This window comes from Nymphaea colorata, chromosome 9, assembly GCF_008831285.2.
Source record: "Nymphaea colorata isolate Beijing-Zhang1983 chromosome 9, ASM883128v2, whole genome shotgun sequence".
Lineage (NCBI taxonomy): Eukaryota > Viridiplantae > Streptophyta > Magnoliopsida > Nymphaeales > Nymphaeaceae > Nymphaea > Nymphaea colorata.
In genome coordinates this window covers 23,760,429-23,783,194 of record NC_045146.1, presented here as the reverse complement: position 1 = coordinate 23,783,194, position 22,766 = coordinate 23,760,429, and the positions used below count along the sequence as shown (strand labels likewise).

At 40.4% G+C, this 22,766-nt stretch overlaps 5 protein-coding genes across 5 annotated transcripts; all 5 read left to right on the top strand.

The window, feature by feature from the left end:
* LOC116261197 (uncharacterized) lies at positions 1 to 1,183 on the top strand. The gene has a single exon (XM_031639836.2). It carries the CDS (start codon positions 202 to 204, stop codon positions 1,039 to 1,041), a length of 840 nt encoding a protein of 279 aa, XP_031495696.1. The 5' UTR covers positions 1 to 201; the 3' UTR covers positions 1,042 to 1,183.
* A 7,509-nt stretch (positions 1,184 to 8,692) lies between these two features.
* Positions 8,693 to 9,565, top strand: LOC126410380 (uncharacterized). Its single transcript, XM_050079616.1, has one exon. It carries the CDS (start codon positions 8,693 to 8,695, stop codon positions 9,563 to 9,565), a length of 873 nt encoding a protein of 290 aa, XP_049935573.1.
* Positions 9,566 to 11,578: 2,013 nt separating this feature from the next.
* LOC126410379 (uncharacterized) lies at positions 11,579 to 12,450 on the top strand. Its single transcript, XM_050079615.1, has 2 exons — positions 11,579 to 12,259; positions 12,367 to 12,450. The coding sequence occupies exons 1-2, from the start codon at positions 11,579 to 11,581 to the stop codon at positions 12,448 to 12,450; spliced, it is 765 nt and encodes a 254-aa protein (XP_049935572.1).
* Positions 12,451 to 14,326: 1,876 nt separating this feature from the next.
* On the top strand, positions 14,327 to 15,169 carry LOC126410378 (uncharacterized). Its single transcript, XM_050079614.1, has one exon. It carries the CDS (start codon positions 14,327 to 14,329, stop codon positions 15,167 to 15,169), a length of 843 nt encoding a protein of 280 aa, XP_049935571.1.
* Positions 15,170 to 20,465: 5,296 nt separating this feature from the next.
* Positions 20,466 to 21,797, top strand: LOC116261252 (uncharacterized). The gene has a single exon (XM_031639926.1). The coding sequence runs from the start codon at positions 21,091 to 21,093 to the stop codon at positions 21,685 to 21,687; it is 597 nt and encodes a 198-aa protein (XP_031495786.1). The 5' UTR covers positions 20,466 to 21,090; the 3' UTR covers positions 21,688 to 21,797.
* The last annotated feature ends 969 nt before the right edge of the window (positions 21,798 to 22,766 follow it).

The following is a 22,766-nucleotide window of genomic DNA, read 5'->3' as shown; positions in this document are numbered from 1 at the left end:
TCTCATATAAACAGAATACAAATTCAATACGAATGAGAAAGCCAATGGCGCATATACATCTCCCACATGCTCACTAAATGCTACCAACAGGGCAAGATTCCACTTGTCTCTTAGCCAGTCTTTATATAAGAGAAGCCGCGGGGATGTTCATCATCAAAACCACGACATTTCATTTCTGCAAGGCAAGAAAGACAGTGAGAAATGGCAACATCATCCTCAAACTCTTTCCACGCAAGGTCCATCAGCTTGCCCACAAGTTCAAACCCCATCTTGCGCCGAGTGGAAGAATGCCTTGAGGCTGCAAAAGAATGGCAGGCCAAGCCACACAGCTTGACAAGCACCGGACTTGGCCACCTTAAGGACCTCTTCTGCTGCATTGATGGCTTCCTGCAAATGGCTCACACACAGCAAGCTCTCTGTAGAAAGGACACCTTTGTTACCCAACTGATGGATGACTTTCTGAGATTGCTTGATGTGTGTGGGATGGTGAAGGATTCAGTGCAGCGTATGAGAGAGGAGCAGCAAGCCCTTCAGTCGATGTTCCGCAGAAGGGATCAGAATCTTGATGTCGGCATCGGTAGATACCAATGCATGAGGAAGAGCATGAGGAAGGACATGATCAAATGCCTGCAGCTGTTGAAAACCATGGAAGCTGATGGGTCGTCCACAAATGATAGCAAGGTTGAAAAAATCCTGAGAGATGTCCGAGCTAATACAGTAGCCACGTTCGAGCAGCTTGCATCAATAATCTCTGCTCGCAACTCCCTAGGGTCGATCTTCTCGAAGTTAAGATGTTCAAAGAAACATGATGGTGGCGGTGCTGAAGGGAAGACCAACGAAATTGAGAGGTTGGATGTGATTATGTTTGCTCTGTGTGGCCATCCGAACAAAGAATTAGCAGAGGACAGCGTTCAATACGTGAAAAGGCTAATGGAAAATTTGGAGTCGTGCTTGACGGGGGTCGAAGATGAGTTGGAGGGAGTGTTTAGGAGCTTGATCACTGCAAGAGCCGCCCTCCTCAACTTCTTAACATGCTGTTAGGATAAATCTCATTTTGAGTCCCTCAAGGGTCACCATTTTGAAGGATGTATCGAATGTTGAAATTGTCTTCATGTACATATCCGTACAACATAAAATTTGTAAATTAGTAAAAAGATCTATCTTACTCGAAGATTGCTGTTTATGACTCTCTCTCTAAGATTTCATGCATCATGGCATTGGAGTTCTGTTCTTTTTATTTGATTTGTTGGTTTGGTTAAGCGGACACTTTCGGTCATTTCTTCATGATAGGCTTTCTCAACTTTTATATCTTGAACGATGTCAAAAAAGAAAAGAAATAAAAAGGCATTATCTCCATTTATCTCCAAAATTTTGACAGTGAAGTATCTTAGATATTTATTGGAAAAATCTTGATATTTGTTAAGATCCACTGCAATTTATCTATGGTAGAAGAAGTAACTGTTAATCAAGCAGTCACGACAGTTCGATATCAAGCCGTTGAAATGCAACAGCAGACATGGACAATAAGGTTCAGGTTGTCTGGGCAAGTTCTCATTTCAGCAATTCCTCTGGCAGGTTGAGCCTGATAAAGACTCGAGGATTCAGGACCAGCCCCTGCCAATTAGTCTGATATGGTTAGAATCTTATCCAGCTTCTGCAATAGTTTGGATATTGTAAGCTTACTCTGAAATATATTTTTTTGTGCTAGGCCATTTTGGATCTGATAGGCCAGGAATCAGAAAAGCGAAAGGCTGTACATGTATGGAGTGATAACAAAAGAAGCCACCAACGGTGCAATTGGGCATCGATTCGAAACTTAGCCAACCTGCAGGTTCAATATAAGTTTCTCTATCAGAAAAGGACTAAATCTAGTTTGTGTAGTTTACTACTATGTTGTCTGGATTTTTTACTTCAGCAACAACATGAAGACTTGCGCAGTTGCATGCTACGGATGCTTCATCCCATGAGAAACAAAAAGCATGACCGAACAATATTCTTAGTAAAGCCTCAATCATATTGTTGATAATAGACAACAGCATGACCCAAAATGCGAATAATGGACGCTTAGTCTATTTTTTAACCAAACATGCGGTCATGTAGTACATGAAACTTCAACCTGCAAGAGATCAATTTTCCATTCTCACATAACAATAGAAACCCACTTGAGTTGCAATGCTCGTGATTGGAGCTGTATTACTATGACCAGTAGCAGCATTTGGTCACCGTCTGACCAAAGTGAAGAAAAGACAATTGTAACTGCTGCTTGTATATCTCCCCCGTAATTCGACCTTCAAAATAAGATGAAACTATTGCAGAAAAGAACTATCGAGACACCAAAATCTGTTGGATCTTTCTAGAGAGGAGATTATGCTGGAACCTTCTAGAGAGGAGATTACGGTAACTCTTCCAATTTCTCTACCGTAATCTCCTCTCTAGAAGGTTCCGGCATAATCTCCTCTCTAGAAAGATCCAACAAAATCCACATGTTCGTCAATGAAACTTTTTCAATTGAAAGAGCCCATAAGCTCAAGAATCAGATAAATTCGCAGCTTAAGGACAGTGCATTTGACATGCCTACAGTAGAGAATGCGGGATAAGTTCTTCATCAAGGTAGTCTTGCTTGCTTAAAGACAGATCGGGGTCAAACAGCAAGATTCTTAAAAACCAGCTTGAGCTTTAACGATCCTGCGAAAAAGCAAATTCTATCTTTAGAAGGAGCTTTCTTCTAGGCCGGAACACAGCCTAATGAAACAGTACTACAGGAACCGCAAACGTACCAAAAGTGTTTACTAGAGACTGGTCCTATGACCTTAGAAAATACTAAGACTTCTGAATATAGCAAAATTCTGCCCACAGAGCAGGTATATGAAATGCATTTCATCAGCTGGAAATGAGCTCTATTGCATTTTGTCGACAAGGAACATGAATGAAGTGATGTGTTCATTTTCTAGACAAAGAGTTTACACACATGGGAGGCAACAGCAGTTGGTCTGTGCAGAAATGACATGGCTGCTACAATGACTGACGGAGAAGGAATAAATTTATAAGTTTCTTTTCATCATACTTTTCTACACTGCAATGAAGTAAGATTCATCTGGTTATAAATGTTACTCCTAAGTAAATACAGGAAACGTAAAGCAAATGGCTAAGCGTGTGCAGTTCATGGATGAATAAGTCAAACTCAGGCAACAATTGTATTCCGCACTGAAGTTTGCTTTTTGAATAACTGAATATTGTATACATGGGACTCTGCATTTTTCATATTCGATTTTACTCACAATAAGTTCAAAAAATGAAAATTATTAGGCATAAGCTGACAGCAGTAAGTACCATAAAAAAAATAATCTAAGTGTGACTTCTAATCATGCAGTTGGCTCTCCTTTGCAAGCGTTTTGCGGTGCATCTGTGTGCAAGAAGATAAAGATAATTCAGTTTATAGAAGCAGAGCATCAGACTCGCTGCTTTTTATCATCTATGAGTTAACAAAACTTAGCTTCATATGCTAGCGACAGCATGCACAGCAACCATGATCCATAGAGATGCACGGGATTTGCAGTAACCCTTATTCAGTGGTTGAATAATTGTTCAATCAAGGACCCGTCCAACTCGTACTCCTGCAAAATTTCGATTTATACATAAAAAAAGTTCTCTTCAATTTAGTGTTGTTTCTATATTGTATATGACCCGCTATATCTGTTGTCACTTGCTTATCATCTCAAATTTATCAACACATTTCTCGTCTTCAACACATTGAGACGAGTTTTACATTCTCGCCAATTCTGTTTGCTCTTTTCTTCACTTATCACGTGCTAGTAGACTTGCATTCCCCTGTTCGGCAGTTCCGTAGCAGGTGCTTTCGGACGTTTTCTAGGTGCAGGAACCGTTATAATTATCACAGCGTGCGTTTCATTCTATTCTCTCTTATCTTTTCTTGCTTTTTATGAAGTAGCACCGGGAGCTAGTGCTTGCTATCTAAGAATTGCTCCATGAGACTACCGTTTGTGGAGGTCAGCAAGATCAAAGTATTATTTAGGAAGGGTCAAACAAGTTTACTACCACAAATTCCATTTCAGTTGTTGGCAACTTAAAACGGCACCAATTGACCCTTCTTGGTCATTCATTGTCCTTTTCGTTGTCAGAAGTTGGTTGTTAGGCTCCTATACAATCCCATTCCATGACAGGTTCAAGAATTAGGCAGAGGAAACATTAGAATATGCATGCGTGTGAAGAGCAACAATCTAATTTTGACTGATTCTATGTAGTGCATGTGTTGAGCAGAAGCAGGGGAAGAGCAGGGTTGAGTTCCTTTCGTGGCCGACCTTACAGCTGAGGCAACCAACAACGCATGTGTAAAGCAATATTTTATCAACTTATGTTCAGGAAAAGAACTTTAAAGACTACAGTCAACAGGTGCAATGATCACGTTCATCTGTTCTTTAACCCTCAACGATGGTAAGTATGCATTATATTAATTATGCGTCCATCAAGTTCAACCCTGGAACGACCCAATTGGTACTAAAGAAATCTATATTTATAAGGAAATTAGCTGCCCATACAACCATGCATCAACAAGATGTTGGGTAGATAAAGAGCAGGCCACTCGTGCGATAATTGACTATCTGTTGGGTAGATAAAGAGCAGGCCACTCGTGCGATAATTGACTATCTCTAATGCCAGAACAGCAACTCCCTGATTGAAGCAGCAACAATTTTTTTGCTGCATCTACCAAAAGAGCAGATCTGCTCCAAGCACAGTCCGCGCCACTATGGATGCTGTCCTGCTATGAATTAAGTTTGCTTAGGATAATGTTGCCATGATTTCCCGGATTAAATTTGCCTCAACTCTGAAGCATGGCACGTATTGATTGTCTGTCCATCTAACTTTTCCTGTTCAATTTTGCGCACCAGCAAATTGCATGCAAACTCATGAACTATCAGATTTTTGGGGTGCAGAGACTTTGTTTGTGTGAAAATCCCAGTCATGTTTTCGGACTTGATGGGTCACCACTTATGCTGATTGGCCGACGAGCAAGCCCCTCGTGTGGAGGTGGACAGTTTTGGTAGTCGTCTAGACAAAGAATCTTTCAATGCGATCTGAAGCCACAGTCTTTAGTAGACACCACCAAGCAAAACCCACCACATGCAGATTTTCAATTTATTGGTACGTTACTGATTTCCATCCTAATAAACATTCCACATGTCTCCTAAGTTTCCACCTTATAGGAGGGGTTACTAGCCAGATCTCTTCATCGTCTTCTTGTGGTTTCAAATTTGCCATCGCAAGGGGAAAAAAAAAAAAAAGAAGAAAAGGAAAAAGAAGATGGCAACGTCTTCCTCAAACTCCTTCCATCTTCGCTCTGCTAGCTTGCTTTCCACATCTCATTCCAGTATCCCTAAGTGGAGGAATGCCTTCATTTGTTCAAAGGTTCGGCAGAAGCATCAATTTTGAAGAGGAGGACTGCAGCTCGGTCAAGAATCGGATCAACCACCTTAAGGACTTGCACCTTTCAACTATTGACTTCCTACAACTCCCTCTCCCTCAACAGTTTCTGCGGGGAGAAGAGATTCTGGTGAGTGAATTGCTGGAAGTCTTTGTAGGTCTTCTGGATATTTTGGATATGGTGAGGGTTCTTTCTCGCAATTGAGGGAGAAACTTGAAATCCTCAATTCCTTGGTACGCAGGAGACATTCTAGCCTCCATCAGAGCATTGGCCTTCATCAGAGTTTCAGAAAGAGAATGAGAAGGGACATGATCAAATGCTTGAAGTCATTGAAAAACATGAGAATAAACAGGTCTGTTAACTGTTGTAGAAGATGGTGTGGTTGGTGGCACCTTGGTTGATGTCATAGCGAACACGATCGGCATGTTTGAGGGTTTGCGCTACTCATTCCAATGATGTTCAGGCAAAAGGCGCCACAGTCGGCTTTCTTAAGGTTGAGTTTTTTTGGTTCCAAAAGATGTGACAAGAATGATGATGACACAGCTTGAGCGAGATTGAAAGGCTTGATGGGGCTCTTTAGGCTGTTCATGGCCCTTCACTGATGAATGAATCAAGAGAAGATGTCATTCAAGTGGCCCGAAGACAGATGTTGGCTTTGGATCTCCGTAGAAACTGAAGCAGGGGTAGAGGGTTTGTCTAGGTTCTTAATCAATCCTAGAGCATCCCTTCTGGACATATTGAAGGGCAGTTAGGCTTTTAGTAATTGTTCCCATGGGCAAAAAATAAATTCTGTAGAATATATACACAAGACTTTTTTGTACAACAAATATATACACCAATTTTGATGAAAGAAATCAAATTACGTCTACTTCCAATTTTTTTCGCGCTCTCTTCCATTGCTTTGATTCTATTTTAATTGTTTCTTATTTACTACCGAGCGCCTGAGACATGGTCACATGGCTATTACGACTGCTCACTTGTTGCGTATTAGTTGTAGGATTAAGAATCCTTTGTAAGTGAAGAGTGGTTACTCAGTTACTAGCAATTTATGTGGCATATGCAATTAAACAGCAAAAATCAATTGGACAGTTTCCAGCATTCCATGGTTGCACGTGGAGCGGTATTAAACTTGCAGACGAAGAGGAGGCATAGCGATTGATGCCATTTCATGGCTGATCATTTAATGATGGAGCAAGCATCAATGAACGTGGGATACTAACAAAATAGGTTCCACCCTTGAAGCAGATTATGCACTTTCTGGTATATTATTCTGTAATTCACCATGGATACAGTGTGAATAACATGTGCAGCCACCCATTTCTAGGAGGCATATACTGCCACACCCGCATTCGCTTATCGAGAAAGCAATTTCTTTATGTACGGGAAATCGCTATTCGTATTGGTACCAAGAGTTACTTCCTATGTTGGTTGGCCGAGGGGCAAGCCACTCGTTAGGTGCTTGACAAGTACCGGTTATGGTGTAGACAAGAATCTTAGCGCCATATCTGACGGAGAGGAAAAAGAAAGAAGAGATATATCATTTTCTGTCACCAACTATGGTAGCCATATTAAGCAAAATCTGTCATGTACCACATGCACTTTTGTCTTCTGTAATAAGCCTAACTTATAAAAGAGGGGGTGCTATCAGTTCCATCTATCATCTTCTTGCGTTTTCAAATTCAAAATCACAAGAAAAGAAGGAAATGGTGGCAACAGACACTGCAAAAGACGTATTGCATTTTACTGGGAGAGAGAGGGTGCTGCACGTCCACGAGCAGTGTGCTCTAGACATCAATAAGAACCAAGAAGGACCTCTCTTCCTGTCCTAACCACGCAGAGATGTCAAAACTTAGGACCAAGATTCCATACGGTAATTAATTGTGCTTATTGTAAAGTGATCCACTAAAGGCCCTGTTATTTCTGAATGAAACACACCATTTTTCTCGTCCTTTTCTATTGATGTTGTTAGATGCTGTTGTATAACATATCAATAACAGCTGTGGGTAAACATATACAACATATCAATAACAAATGTGGGTAAACATGGGCTGGCAGTAAGTAAGATAGAAGATCTACCACTAGCTATTGTGTAACCATTGGAGGAAATCTAGTTTCATGGAAAAGTAAGAAGCAAAAAGTTGTCTCGAGATCTAGTGAAAATACTAGAGACAACCATATAAGTGGTTCGGCATTCAATTGCCTACGTCCATGGGAAGGAGGAGCTCTTATTGAATGAGAAGAGAATATTTCCTGCTACACTCGTTACATGGTAGAGCATCAATTTATAGAGAGTGTAGATACCGTTACTGAATCTTTGGTAAGTAATAACGAGGGAAGGAAATCAATAGAGATGGCAACCACGAAAACGTCTCTAAGGAATCAACAGTCATCTTCAATCATGAATTGGGTTTCCCATTATAGAGTCTCCTTTTGTTAACCGCTCAACACTCCCCCTCAAGTTGGGAAGAGTGAAGATTAACAATTCCCAACTTGGCCATGGTGTTGGTTAACTTGTTTTTGGTGACGGGTTTGGTAAATATATCTACATATTGATCTTCACTTCTAACAAACGGTGTAATAATACTTTCATTTTGGACTTTTTCACGAATGAAATGACAATCAATTTCAATGTGTTTTGTCCATTCATGAAACATTGAGTTTGCAGCTATATGTATTGCAGCTTGATTGTCACAATGTAGTTTCATGGGAAAGGATACGTTAAACCCCATCTCTGTTATTATTGCCTTGAGCCAAGTCAGTTCGCAAGTTTAGTTTGCCATAGCTCTGTACTATGCTTCTTTTCTTCAGTACTCAATTGCTGACTGTAATGTCATCAACTTAGGGCACCTTTGTTGTACAAATGAAACACACCATTTTCTCGCCCTTTTTCTACTGATGCTGTTAGATGCTGTTGTATAACAGGCTTGAATAGTTAAGAGCAGATGTTGGGTAGCTAAGAGGCATGGCAGCTCTGACATAGATGATGACAGCGTCATTGGTGTAGACAGGAATCCTTTAATGACAATCCCATCTATAGGACTTCCCCTGTTATAGATGTATTCTGGAGTCATCAACCATGAGGATCAATTCATATGCAACACGCACATCTGGCAATCATATTAATTATTCGTCGCCAACTTTGATGAGATTCCATTTGCTTCCAACCATCTTTATAAGAAGAGAGCAAACAACGTTTCCCAATTCAATCTTTGACTGCAAAGTGCAAACATCAAAGAGAAAGGGAGAGAAAGGATGGCCGTTCCCAAAGTAAACTCTTCTCACACACGTACATCCAGTTTGCCTTCCTCGTCTCACCCCACATTGGGCAAAGTGGAGGATTACCTCCATTTGGTTAAAAGTTGGGAAGTGGCCTCACCTCGAAGCACCACATGTGGCTCCTTCTGCAGTGGATTCAGAAACCTCATAGAACTGTTCCTTTGCATGGATGAGTTCCTTCAAATGCCTCTTTCTCAACAATTCTTGCAACAGAAGGAGAGCCATGTCAGCCAAGTGATGGATGATTTCCTGATCCTGCTGGATGTTTGTGGGATGGTTAAGGACTCGTTGGTGCAGATGAGGGAGCAATTGCAGGGACTTAGCTCCCTGTTCCGCAGAAGAGAATCTAGCTTCCATGAGAGCATTGCTTTCTACAGGGGCATCAGGAGAAGGATGAAGAAGGATATGACCAAATGCCTTTCTTTGCTGAAGAGCATGAGATCTCAAACAAGTGCTGTGCGTGGCGATGATCATGAAGTGGTGGGCAGCATCCTATGTGACGTAAAGGACAGCACAGTTTCGACATTTGAGCTACTTGTTCAGATGATCTCTGGGCACAAGAGATCAGCATCTGTTCTTTCAAAATTAAGATCCATTGGCTCTAGAAGATGTGAGAAGAATGAGGATGAAGTGGGAGAAAATGAAATCGAGAGAGTGGATGAGGCTCTTCGCGCTCTTTATGCCTGCACATCATCAGAAGGTGAAAGGAAAAATGAAGTTCAAATTGCAGAGAGACGGATGGTAGATTTGGAGCTTTGCTTGAGGGAAACGGAAGCAGAGCTAGATACAATGTTCAGGTGTCTCATTAAGGCCAGGGTCTTCCTTCTCAACGCTTTGACAGCGTGCTAGATGGCCACTGGCTTAGTGGAATCACTCGGTATTGACAATGTACAAAACCTTCCCATGGAAATCATTTCTTGTAAAATTGATACATATACGCATCAAGAATAGTTTAAAATATGGAGATTAAATTCTCCTTCATCTAATTTTCTCTATGTTTCCCTTTTCAAGCCACTTCATTTTTCACTGTGCGGACGGAATTTCAGATAACAATGGAAGTTTCAGTACGTAGTCTAGTAGGATTCAGCTTAGATTCAGGCTGTCAATTTTTAAAAGAAACTGAAGTCTTTGTCCAGCAATCCATAGAAAAAGAGAACCAGCTTCCCGATGAACTTTCGAAGAAATCGATGCCTAATTTATCATGAGTTTAATATTTTTCTGATCCTAAAAAGAATCAGAGCTCCCAATTTAAACTTGAACATGCTTTTGCTCTACACCCAGAAACTACGCATATTTTCGTAAAATGTTTTCTTATATATACTTATATTTCACGAATTCTGATTTCATAATTGCACGCGATCAGAGGAAGCTCAAACGCTGATCCTGAGGCCCTGTTCGATTCATAGGCAAAACTTTTGCAGACAATGAAAGGAAAAATAAAAAGTAAATTATTTTTTTCGTGCTTGATTGTTTTTGAAAAGGAAAATTATCTCTTTCAATGTTTATAAGAAAAGAAATTCTAACTCAAATCAATATCCAACTACTACCGAACAAATATACTTTGTCTATTCAATCAAAGGCCATCCATAATAAATAACATCGTATTTCTCATACAAAGAATTTGTAATATTCCACCTCTCTCCACACTATGACCTAATTTTTCTTATTCATGAACAACGCCTAACCTTTTTTAATTAATCTAAAATAAGAACAAAGAACAACTCTTCAACCTGTTCAGCAGATGCCGTTGGTGCTCTTCAACCTCCAGTAGGTGCTGCTGGTACTATTTAACATCCGGTGGATGGAAGGACGACGACGACCAAAGTGTATACCTATTATCACAGCACTCCAAACAACAAAGACACAAAAAAAAAAAAACGTTTTTTGTTGGAGAAAAACGTGTATAAAAAGCTATAAATAGTTAGTCGCTTAAAACTTAAAAAGAAAAGCCGTTTGTTTTAAACGAAAAAAACACGTTTTTCTATGTTTTTTTTTCCTTTTAATTTTACAGATTTTTTTAACATTAATGCCAAACTGCTGGTTTTCATTTTCTAATTTTTACTTTATTAACTTATTTTTTCATGTTTATGTCAATAGTTTCTCACTTATTTTATTTTTATTCCTAATTTTTAAAATTTTTCATAAAAATTTACCATCTTTTTTTTTGTATTTTATCAGGTTTTTTCAAGCGTACAGTATTGTTAAGAAAAACTTCTATTTAAACCATAAATTCACCAACGAAAGTAATCACAAACGATTCCATAACATCGGGTAAGAGAGTATAAATCTACTCTTCAAAATTACAATAGAAGTTCGAAGGGATGGGGACAAAAAAAAAAAAGGGTTGCACTTCCATGAATTCATACGTCATCCCCTCGTGCACGGAATAAACTAAAAAGGAATCGTGGATCTCGAGGGCATCACATTAAATATAGCATGGACCAGAACAGCAAAATGATGCATCCATTTGTTTAGTTCATTGGGAATCATTTGAGTTGTCGTGTTTTTATGTGCAGCAATGTATGCTGGTTGGGCCAAAGACAAGGCACTCGTGGGCATTCAATTCTGATCAGGGAGAAGAGTCAGGAAGAGACAGAGCCAGGTGACCCCATATGCTCCACCTCAGTTTCTTCTCTAAACAAATGCAAATAATTAACAACTCGTTAACGTCCATAGATTGATGGCGACCGAAGGTAGACATGACTTCTCGGCCACATGCTCATCTTCGTACATGATTCAAAAATATAGATTCGGTTTACTCTTTGAAAGAAGCTATAAAGGAAGATCAAGGAAAGGAGTTCAGCATCACCATCTTCACCTTGTTCATTGTTTCTGCGTTCACAAGAAGAGCAGAAACAGGAGATGGCAGCCTCCACAAAATCATTCCATGTTCGTTCCACTAGTTTTCCATCAAACTCCCACCCAAGCTTGGCCGGAGTCCAAGAGTGCCTCAATTTGGTTAAGGCTTGGGAAGCCTGCCCATCAAGGAAGGCACAATCAGCCGCTGGAATTGGCCGCCTCAAAGACCTGTACACTTCCATCAGTGCTTTCCTCCAACTCCCTCTCACTCAACAAGCTCTTTGTGGCAAAGAGTGCATGGTGAGAGAGTTGATGGATGACTTCCTCTGCTTGATGGATGCCTGCGGGATGGTGAAGGAGTCTCTGCAGCACATCAGGGAGCAACACCAGTCTCTCCATTCCATTCTTCGTAGATCGGATTCTGGCCTGGAAACTGCAATCAGTGCCTACCAGTGCAGCAGGAAGAGGATGAAAAAGGACATGGTCAAGTGCCAAAGGTTGTTGACAAGTGTGGAGAAACATGTGTCTTCATCTAAAGACAACAATGACATGGTTGATCACGTCTTCATTGAAGTGAGGGCTGTTACAGTCGCAACCATTAGCCTTCTTAGTTCGATCCTCTCTGGCTCTAAAACAACACAGTCCATCTTCTCAAGATTATTGAGTTCCAAGAACCGTGGTGCTAGTGAAATAGAGAAGGCAGATGTGGCTATATTTAGACTCTATGGCCGTTCGTCCAATAGGGTAAAGGAAGATGATGCTCGAGCTGTACAAAGGCAGACGGAAGCATTGGGTATTAGCTTGAAGGAGACGGAGTTACAGTTGGAGGACGTTTGGGTATTAGCTTGAAGGAGACGGAGTTACAGTTGGAGGACGTCATTAGATGTATGATCCAAGCCAAAGTCTCTCTCCTCAACATTGTTACCGAGTGTTGAGTTACAAATTGCTCAGTTGCTCAAACTTTGTCCTTGGCATCTGTTTTTTAGAAGATCGCTGAGGATTCCAATTGTCGATTTTGTACATTCTCAAGTATAATTAATGGAACAACAGCAATACAAAAGAAGAAAATTCTCTATATTTTACTTGTTATTACATATGAGAATAGCCAACATGCAAATTGTATACGTGCTTGGAAATGAATCAGACCTTACAGTTTCCTGGGAATTGATGTTCTTCACGGCTTTGAATTGCCTTGTGGATGAAATATGAAGACAAATGTTGACTAAAATGTTGCTCATGCAATGGGATTTCTTTTGAATCTATAAAATCATATAGGGTAAAATGGTGCTGGTGAAAATTTTCAGGTTGTCGAATGAAGCTACAAGGTGATGATCTTGCTACAATGAAAGTTACTCAGTTCAGCAAATGATTCTATTAACCAAAATTTCCTCTTGAAGGTGCATCTAATCCACGACCTGTCATGAATAGTGTTAATAAATAAGTGCAAAAATTTTCCGATCGTACGTGGATAACAATGCTCGGCAGATTCACTGTCATCCTGACATCAAAGAACAAGGCTTATAGCGGTGCAAGATATTAATGGTTATATCTATAGCGGTGATCCGTCGTTCATCTATTGCCGTGAATGTCATCACCGCTATAGCTTTTTTTGAAACCAATCTCCATTCAGCACCCCTGACGAGCGCGTTAACGATTCACTAAGGATGAGACATCGCCAAAATGTTTTTGGCACGGACCTCTTGCAAGAAAAAAGATGTTTCTCGTTGTTTGCCCCTAGCATCTGCATTTTAAAAGTTTGATGAGGAATTCAATCGAACTATTTACATTCACATGTATAAATGAAAACAACAGTAATACCAAAGAAAAGGATTCTCTCTTTATTTTTCACTTGTTATTATATATTTGTATGTAACAAGAAAAACCTAGCACACAAATTAAGTGCTTGGAATTCTTCAGTTCTTAGAAATTGATGTCTTCCATGGCAATTGAATTGCCACGTGATAAAGCCAAGGATGTAGCGCAACTGAGCGGCGGGTAGCAGTGGGTGTGGTTCACATAAAGGAGGTCGCTGTGTCGACTCATGTGGTCACCATCTCCCTTGAGAGATTATTCTCCTGGACCATATTAGTCCTCAAACAAGATCTAAACCTTGAGGGATAGAGGGGGCATGCAGGGAAGGTGGGGTACTAGTCCCACACCAGCAGTCTGTTGGCACCCTAGTCATAATACAACACCAATGGTGCCGAAATCTTAAAGTTCACCTGCCTTGGAAAAATTTTCAACGCCTGTTTATTGGTCCAGGATGTCGTTAGAAATTTCTACGAAAAAAAGAAAGACACCTTCCATGAATATTTAATACTTAGCCAGTCTCTCCCCTCGTGCAAGCAGTGGATGATCTGGAGAGCTTCATATTAAATATAGCAAGGGCCATAACAGCAAAAGATGCATTCGTTTGTTTAGTTCTCCAGGAATCGCTTGAGTTGTCATGTTTTTATATGTAGCAGTTTATGCTGGTTAGGCCAAAGACAAGGCACTCGTGGGCTTTCAATTCTAATCAGGGAGAAGAGTCGGCAGCAGACAAAGTGCTAGGTGACCCCATATGCTCCAACTAAGTTTCTTCTCTAAACAAATGCAAATCATTAACAAATCATTGACTTTCATAGATTGATGGCGACCAACGGTAGACATGACTTCTCAGCCACATGCTCATCTACCTTCATGATTCAAGAATAGAGATTCTCTTTGCTCTAGGTAACAAGCCATATAAGGAAGATCAAGGAAAGGAGTTCGTCATCATCATCGTCTTGGTCATTTTCTCTGCCTTCACAACCAGAAGAGCAGAAACCGAGGATGGCAGCCTCAGCCAGATCTTTCCACACTCGCTCCACCAGCTTTCCATCGGAGTCCCACCCAAACTTAGCCGGCGTCCAAGAATGCCTTCACTTGGTTAAGGCTTGCGAAGCCTGCCCATCAAGGAAGGCACAGGTTGTGACCAAGCTTGGACACCTCAAGGACCTGTACGCTTCTATGAATGCCTTCCTGCAACTCCCTCTCACTCAACAGGCTCTTTGTGGCAAAGAGAGGCTGGTGAGGGAGTTGATGGATGACTTCCTCTGCTTAATGGACGCCTGCGGTTTGGTGAAGGACTCGTTGGCGCACATGAGGGAGGAACACCAAACCCTTCAATCAATGCTTCGGAGAGGCGTCTCTGGTTTGGAATCCGGCATCTGTGCCTATCAGTGCAGCAGGAAGAGGATGAAGAAGGACATGGCCAAGTGCCTGAGATTGCTGAGAAACATGGAGAAACACGTTTCTTCATCTAATGACAACCTTGACATGGTCGATCAAGTTTTCAACGATGTCAGGGCCGTTACAGTGTCTACCTTTAACACTCTTAGTTCTGTGATCTCTGGGAGAAAGGGAACACAGTCCATCTTCTCAAGATTGGTGAGTTCCATGAGCACAAGAAGTGATGAAGATGGAATTAGTGAAATAGAGAAGGCGGATGCGGCCATATTTAGACTCCATGGCACTGCCTTGAAGACAGTGAGGCAGGAAGATGCCCGAGAGGCACAAAAACTGATGGAAGAATTGGACGTCAGCTTGAGCGAAGTAGAATTGGAGTTGGAGGATGTCTTCAGATGTATGATCCAAGCTAAAGTCTCACTCCTCAACATCGTTACTGGGTGTTGAGTCTTTCATATTGCCAACATGCTCAAACTTGATCCTTGGAATCCGCATTTTAGAGGATAACTAAGGAACAGTGGTCCATTTTGTATATTCAAAAGTATATAAATGGAACCCCAATTTTGGGAAGAAATTTCTGTGTCTATCTATTTTTGCTTGATCTGTTCTTTTATATACGAAAATTACACGGTTCTGGATTCAAATTATTGCAATAATCACACAGAAAATTATACTAATACCCCTGAACTGCAAAATCACAAATGATTACCGTCAAGTTGGTTCCATGAGATACAGGGAAGCCTACGAAATTGGGATAGGGCTTCACACTCCTCCATCAGCTAGTTCACCAGGATAATCTGTTCATTGTGAGAGTAAACATGAAAGAGAACCAGCAGGACAAGAGGTGAGCATAGTAGGTAGCAGTTGATTCTTTCAGATTCATCACGAAACATAGTGAAGGAATGTGGTAGCTCCAGATGGAGCAGTTTCTTATTATCATGGATGATATAATCTAGCACAAACGCTATCCTTAGGAACAAAGTTCAACGTGAAACCAGTGAAAGTTGAAAAAAGGATAAGCTGAAAATCTGGACTTTGACACCAACTATGCATGGCAGAGAGATTCTGAACAGCTGAAATGCGTGGCAGGTGCTTAGCTGCATAAGCAGAAGCCTTACGTAAATTTATATTTGAAATCATATCTTCCCTAGTTTAACGCAATTGATACATCAGTCTCTGCATAAATGCAATTCACAAACCCACTGCCACATAAATGCAATTCACAAGTCCATCCTTGAGATTGGCACCCTGAAGGCCTGAAGTGATACCCATTGTTCTGGTAATTTTAGATTGTTAGCAGCTTAACTTGGTTAAGTTGTTAGTGAACTGGATTTAGTGTTCAAGGTTATTGTATCATATAATATGTCTATTAATTTTTTTGTATTACAATTGATTAATTATCTATATTCTTTCAGATCAAAAAAGTTTTGGAGATGAACGTTACCTATATTAATTCAATATTCATGTTGCATTGCTGTTAGACCATTAAATTTCTGAGTTTTTTTCATGAAGTGTGTGCTTCCACCAAATACAGACAGCAGCCACCATTAGGAGTTATAATGCTACCAATGATAAATATCGAACTTAACAGCAAGGCCTAAGAAGTACCTCTTTCCTATCAACATTTATTTTCTTGCACAGAATGGAATCTCTGAGAGCATTTTATTCTATTACAGTAATCAATAAGGCCTAAGAAGTACCTCTTTCCTATCCTACAGTACCTGTACCGAAAAGCAATGAATCAATCAGGGAAAGTGCAGCGTTGCTTCTTGTGACATCATCCATGCATTTTCTTTCTGTTCATTGATGACAAAAAATCCAAATACTCTCAGGGTTTTCCATTGCTGAGTAAACACATCAATTATCAAAGTACATGTCGGGTAACCACAAGCCACCTGTGAGATGGCTGACTACATTGTTGTTGGTGTTCTTTCGGCCACCATCTGCTCAATGTAACAGCACAATAAAATACTTGCAATGCTAAACAAATTGCAGACATAACCAGGCAACATACTTCATGTATCACAAAATTGCTCACAACTGACACCGACTAAGATTCCATTTGCTCTCCAACATCTTAAAGAAGAAGAGAGAAAATCAAATCTCTCAGTTCAGTCTTTAACAACACCTTAAACGCAGTAGAAAGATGGCCAGTTTCTAATGGAAGCTCTTGTTATACATGTTCAGCCAGCCTCCCTTATGTTGCACACATTCATCAGAAAAGCCATATTAACAGAATCACAAAGTCATGTGTTTGGCAACGAATTAGATATGTTAGTTTCCTGGAAATTAGTGTTCTAGCAGCTAACTCTGAACTAGCATGTGGGTCAAATTGATAGATGGAAGATCGTTGTATACTAAAATAAATAGACATATACACGTAAGCACATGCACAGACATGTGCATGATCTGCTACACTGCCTTAGGTATGTTAATTGCTTGCATGCATCAAAGCTTTCTTACAATACTGTCCTCAAAAGCCATGGTAATTGGATCTTGACATCTTGTCTTTCTTTTGAACGAGCAAACTCATTAAGTGATCTGAGCCTGGAAAGTTCCTTCTCAGTCATAAGAAAGAGAAAGAAAAGAAAAGGCTTGATGTTTCCTGAATGTCGTGCAATTTAGGTGTCTACCGATCCTTGGTCTGACAAAGGACATCATAGGTACAGAACAGTCACATGGACCAGGTGAACGCGGACAGCAACATATCAAACTCTCACTACTTTTTCCGTTGAAAGTTGAAAACACGTGCATGAGGCTTCTTGGATTACCAACAAATGAGGATAAACGACATCTGAGCAACAGAAAAGTAGAAAAAATAGGCAAACAATTTAATTTCACCATTACCTGACATGTTAAAACAGAGGAGGGTTTATCAGATACAGGAGGCCTTTTGTTAAATGCGGGGTTCTTCACAACATCAATAATCCATCCTTTAATTTCTTTATCTCTTCAGAAGAATCGTCTGAGTTGTCATGTTTTGTTTGTAGCAATGCATGTTGGGTAGGCCAAAGACAATGCACTCGTGGGCTTTTAGGGGCTCAGGAACACGGATTGAAGGTCGGTACAGGAGACAAACCCATATGGTCCACCTCATTTCCTTCTCTAAACAAATTGAAATGATTAATTTTCATAGTTTGATGGCGACGAATCGTAGGCATGACAGACCGGCCACATGCTCATCTAGCAATATGTTTCACCAAAAGATTCTAGTTGCTTCGCAGTGAAAGGTATATGAGCAAGATCAGGGAAAGGAGTTCTGTGTCGTCATGTTGCTTACTGGGTTTTGCTTACAACAGAAAGAACAGGAACAGCAGCTAGGAACTTTTGCAAAATCTTTCCACATTTGTTCCGCCAGCTTTCTTCAATCGTAGTTCCAATCCAAGAGTGCCTTGATTTGGTTAATGGTTGGGAATTCTCTCCCTCAAGGAAGGCACAATTGGTCAATGGATTAATTGGACACCTTAATAGCATGGGATGAGAGTCGATGGATGTCCTTGTATGCATAATGACTGCCTGTGGTAATGATACAGCAGTCACCAGTGTTACATGAGGGAAACAGGTCAATCCCTTTGGTTTGGAAGCTGAGCTGACGTGTGTGCCTACAAGGGCAGCAGGAAGAGGATCAAGAAGAGCATGCATATTCATCAAATGACAATCTTGACATGGTCATCGATCAAGTATTCAATGATGTCAGGGCTCTTTAAATCTGCACACCTCTTAGCCCGATCATCTCTAGGCGAAATGCAGAACGGTTCATCTTCTCAAGATCATTGAGCTCCAAGAACCTTGATGGAGAAGGTGATGAAGATTGTCTTTGTAGTGGAAAAGAGAGGGCAGTTGTGGCTACATTCGGACTGCACGGTCATTCAGCCAAGTCAGTAAGGAAGGATGACGCACGAGTTGCAGAAAGGCAAAAGGAAGCATTAGATATCAGCTCGAGGAAAGAGAGGCAGATTTGGAGAATGTTATGTATGGAGTCTATGGACCAAGCCAGTGTCCCAACATCGTGAGTGTTGAGCCAGAAAAAGTGCCGATATGCTCAAACTTTATCCTTGGCACCTGCATTCCAAAGGATTGCGAGGGAACCTACTGCTATGTTAGCATGTTCACAAGTTTCTTATAAATTATCATCATTTATTTCACGGAAAAAATTTCTGTGTCGCTTAAACTTCTACGTCACAAAAGTTACAAGCAATTAAATTCAATATTCTTTCCAGTAACTGATACTTATACAATCTTATAAATTTGAATTGCGTGCCCGTAGATCCCATTCGTGTTGGAAGGCAATACAACTAAAACCTGGTTCCCTACCTGTGCGGAAATCCAGCAAATGTATCAACATATATAATCTATTCAACTTTAGTGATAATGCAGCTTGTTTAAATACATAAAAGGCATTGGGTCCGTTTAAAAAATCCGAGTGCTTCCAATACAAAAGAAGGTGTCTTAAGAAACTAACTCAAAAGAATAGACCAACTAGAGAGAAAAAGCATAAATCGTAGTGCAATATGTAGTGATATTAGAGAAGACGATAAAATCGGCGTTCAGGTACATGCTGTTTTATTTTCTAATCTTGATTACATCTGTTTGTGCTAAAGTTAAGGCGTCAACCCTTTCCTCGCATTGCTGAAGAATGCCTTGGAAATAAAATGCAGCCATTGAACATTTGAAGTGGGAACTGACCATCTATGTGGGACAAGACAAGTGATCTATATATTCATCGGCCTTATATCACCAGAATTTATGATATTGCTTTGTTTTACTTTCTAGCCAGTGAGGTTCCCTTCCTTATGATCTAGTTCAATCTGTGTTTTCCTTTACACAATCTGGGTAGCAGGTTATCGCAATCAACAGTTTGTAGATCAGTTGGCCTGAACTTCAGAGTGTCTCCAATCTAATCTCTAGCCAGGTGAAAGGAGCTTCTACTAGCAGTTGAAGTGCATCTTAATCATGCTCCAGAATGATTATTTATGAAGAAAAAACAGACTAACGGGTTAGCAAGCACAAGAGGCTGTCTGCTCTTGGAAAACCAAGCTGGGTAAACTAGATTCCTTCCTCTTTCACCGGACAAATTAGATATTCCGATCCTTCCGAGATTAAATAAAGAATCCACACATAGGGAGAGCGAAATGCCGCTTCAAACGACACGTCTCTTCTTTTCTTGGGATAAAATGATTAAACTTCAATAAAGCTCAGTAGGACAAGGACAAAAGGACACGTCCTGTTCGTAGCTGTGATCCTCATCCACCGAGAATGGATCACCTTGAAGAGATCAAAATACACTACATGCAGCAGAGCTACACGCCATTGGAGGCACTCGGCTTGTTCATTACGCATCTGGCTTAGTTTCAGAAGAAAAACACTTGTTCTCATCGAAATCGACAAGAAATGACTTAATCTATTGCTTTCTTCACGTGCTAGATGTTGCCATCAAATGGCTTTCCCCACCCAGATAAAGACAAACTATGCCATATCCAGAGCTTAGAAAGCCCAAATAAACAAAATTTTTCTATTACTAAACAGGCTACAGTTAAAAATAAAGACAGAAAATCCAATATGCAAATACCGATGCTAGGATCGCAGAATTTCTGCATTTTATTACTGCTATGGCCATGGCATGCACCAACATATCACGTGCTACTAAATAAATTTATTTCGTTAAAAGAATCACACGAATTAAAGCGCTTTTCTGTCTAGAAGTGAATGCTAGCTATGCAAGAGACAGGGTTCTCGTGGGATATCAACCACCAAGGATCATTGAAATCATTTGTCAGAGAGGGATGATCAGATCTATATATTGTTCATATGCAGAAGGGCTTGGAGGGAGACAAAGACCCAGAGAAGCCACATGATCCACCTCTTCGTCTAAGAAAGTATGGAATTATTTAGTTACTTGAAGAGGAACCGATGGCAGACAGGGCTGGGCACCTAATTGAATACTTTCCTGCGCAAACAAATGAAAGATTCGGGTTGTCTCCTGATGAAAATTTCCGCACGCTCCCCAGCATAGGCTATATAAGGAGAGAGCGGTGAAGGGCTTCACCATCAACATCAGATCATCATCTTGAATCTTGATTGTTTTGCCTACAGTCCCAGCAGAAAAGAAAGAGAAAATGGCAAGTACGTCTGCAAAATCTTTTCACATTCGATCCACTAGCTTTCCCTCAAAGTCCCACCCAAACTTGGCCAGAGTCCAGGAGTGCCTTCATCTGGTTAAGGCCTGGGAAGCCTGCCCATCAAGAAAGGCACAGCTGGTGACCAGACTTGGGCATCTCAAGGACCTCTAGGCTTCCGTCAATGCCTTACTGCAACTACCACTCACTCAACAAACCCTTTGCGGCAAAGAGAGTTTGGTGAGGGAGTTGATGGACGACTTCCTCTGCTTAATGGATGCTTGCGTGTTGGTGAAGGACTCGTTGCAGCAAACGAGGGAGCAACACCAATCCCTTCGATCCATGCTTCGAAGAGGCGATTCTGGTTTGGAAGCTGGCATCTGTGCATATCAGTGCAGCAGGAAGAGGATGAAGAAGGAGATGGGCAAGTGCCTCAGATTAGTGAAAAGTGTGGAAAACCATGCGTCCTCATCCGATGACAACCTCGACGTGGTTGATAAGGTCTTCAACGATGTGAGGGCTGTTACCGTCTCTACCTTCAGCCTTCTTAGTTTGAGCGTCTCGGGGAGAAAGGCAACAAAGTCCATCTTCTCCAGATTATTGAGTTCCAAGAGCCATGCAGAGAGTGATGAAGATTGTGTTAGTGAAATAGAGAGGGCAGATGTGGCTATCTTTAGACTGCTTGGCCATTCATCCAAGACTGTGAGGGAGGATGTTGCCCAAGAAGCACAAATCCAGATGCAGGCATTAGATCTTAAATTGAGTGAGACAGAGGCGGAGTTGGAGGATGTCTTTAGATGCATGATCCAGGCTAAAGTCTCCCTCCTCAACATCGTTGCAGGATGTTGATCAGGCTTTACTGTCCATCCACTTGCTCAAACTTAATTAATCCTTAGCATCCGCATTTTAAAGGATCACTAAGGATCCCAATTGTCCATTTTGTATATGCAAAAGTATATAATGAAAGCCCATTTTTGGGAAAATTTTCTGTCTATTTTGCTTGATTTGCTATTTATATAATTCAAAATTTACAAAAGATCTGCTTGGGTGCAAACGAAAATTGGCTGTACCTTGAACGGCCTTGGAGATCCATACGACTTCTATGGAAATAAATAGAATTGAAACGGTTGGCCACTTAGTCGGCTACAGAATCTTCAGTTTTGAGCTTTAAATTCAGTCTGGTTTTTCACAGAAAATCTGCGACATACTTTGGAAAATAGGTGTCAAAAGAGTAGTTTCTGAGGACCCAAATTCAAATTCTTTCCTTGATTTCTTGCCAATAATAAAGGAGATCCTTGATCATCTCATGATCTGTCACAAGCCCACTAACTGCAACACGTTAATCAGGAGAAAAGTCATTTGGAAACCTCACCTTTTGAATAATAAGAAAATACGCAAGAAATACAAATTTTCTGAACAATACAAACCTGCATCGACCTTTGTCGACAAATGACTAATAAGCTACTTATCGACTATACATGGAGCATTTTTTACAACATTGCTTCCCAATTAAAGTGTCATATCAATGGCGTCACGAGTGGACAATTTAAATCAATACTGCGACGAACCAATTTAATTGGGTGGCTGAGTCAAGAATGCTACATGTCATTTTTTATTTTAAAAATATTTAAGATCAGTTATTTTCAATTAATTTTTGTGTACTTCTTTGTTTTTTTCAAATACATTTTTGATGTTTTGCTAGTTCACAGACAATTTAGCTGAATTGATAAATTGACTGATTTACCAACGGCAGATTCTTTGGTTCAATTTGCAAATAATCTTTTATAAGACTTCTTTCGTTACCTACCCCTATATAAAAAAAATTACATGTAATTTTATGAAATTTTCATTGAACCTGCATAAAAAAATTAAACATTATATTTTGGTTCTAATTTAAATTTTGAAATTATTGTTCAACTTATCTAATG

Coding starts and splice junctions, on each gene's coding strand:
- LOC116261197 (XM_031639836.2), top strand. CDS start 202: ATGGCAACATCATCCTCAAACTCTTTCCACGCAAGGTCCATCAGCTTG.
- LOC126410378 (XM_050079614.1), top strand. CDS start 14,327: ATGGCAGCCTCAGCCAGATCTTTCCACACTCGCTCCACCAGCTTTCCA.
- LOC126410379 (XM_050079615.1), top strand. CDS start 11,579: ATGGCAGCCTCCACAAAATCATTCCATGTTCGTTCCACTAGTTTTCCA. Junction 12,260..12,366: donor ATGGCCGTTCGTCCAATAGG/GTAAAGGAAGAT, acceptor ATTAGCTTGAAG/GAGACGGAGTTACAGTTGGA.
- LOC126410380 (XM_050079616.1), top strand. CDS start 8,693: ATGGCCGTTCCCAAAGTAAACTCTTCTCACACACGTACATCCAGTTTG.
- LOC116261252 (XM_031639926.1), top strand. CDS start 21,091: ATGGACGACTTCCTCTGCTTAATGGATGCTTGCGTGTTGGTGAAGGAC.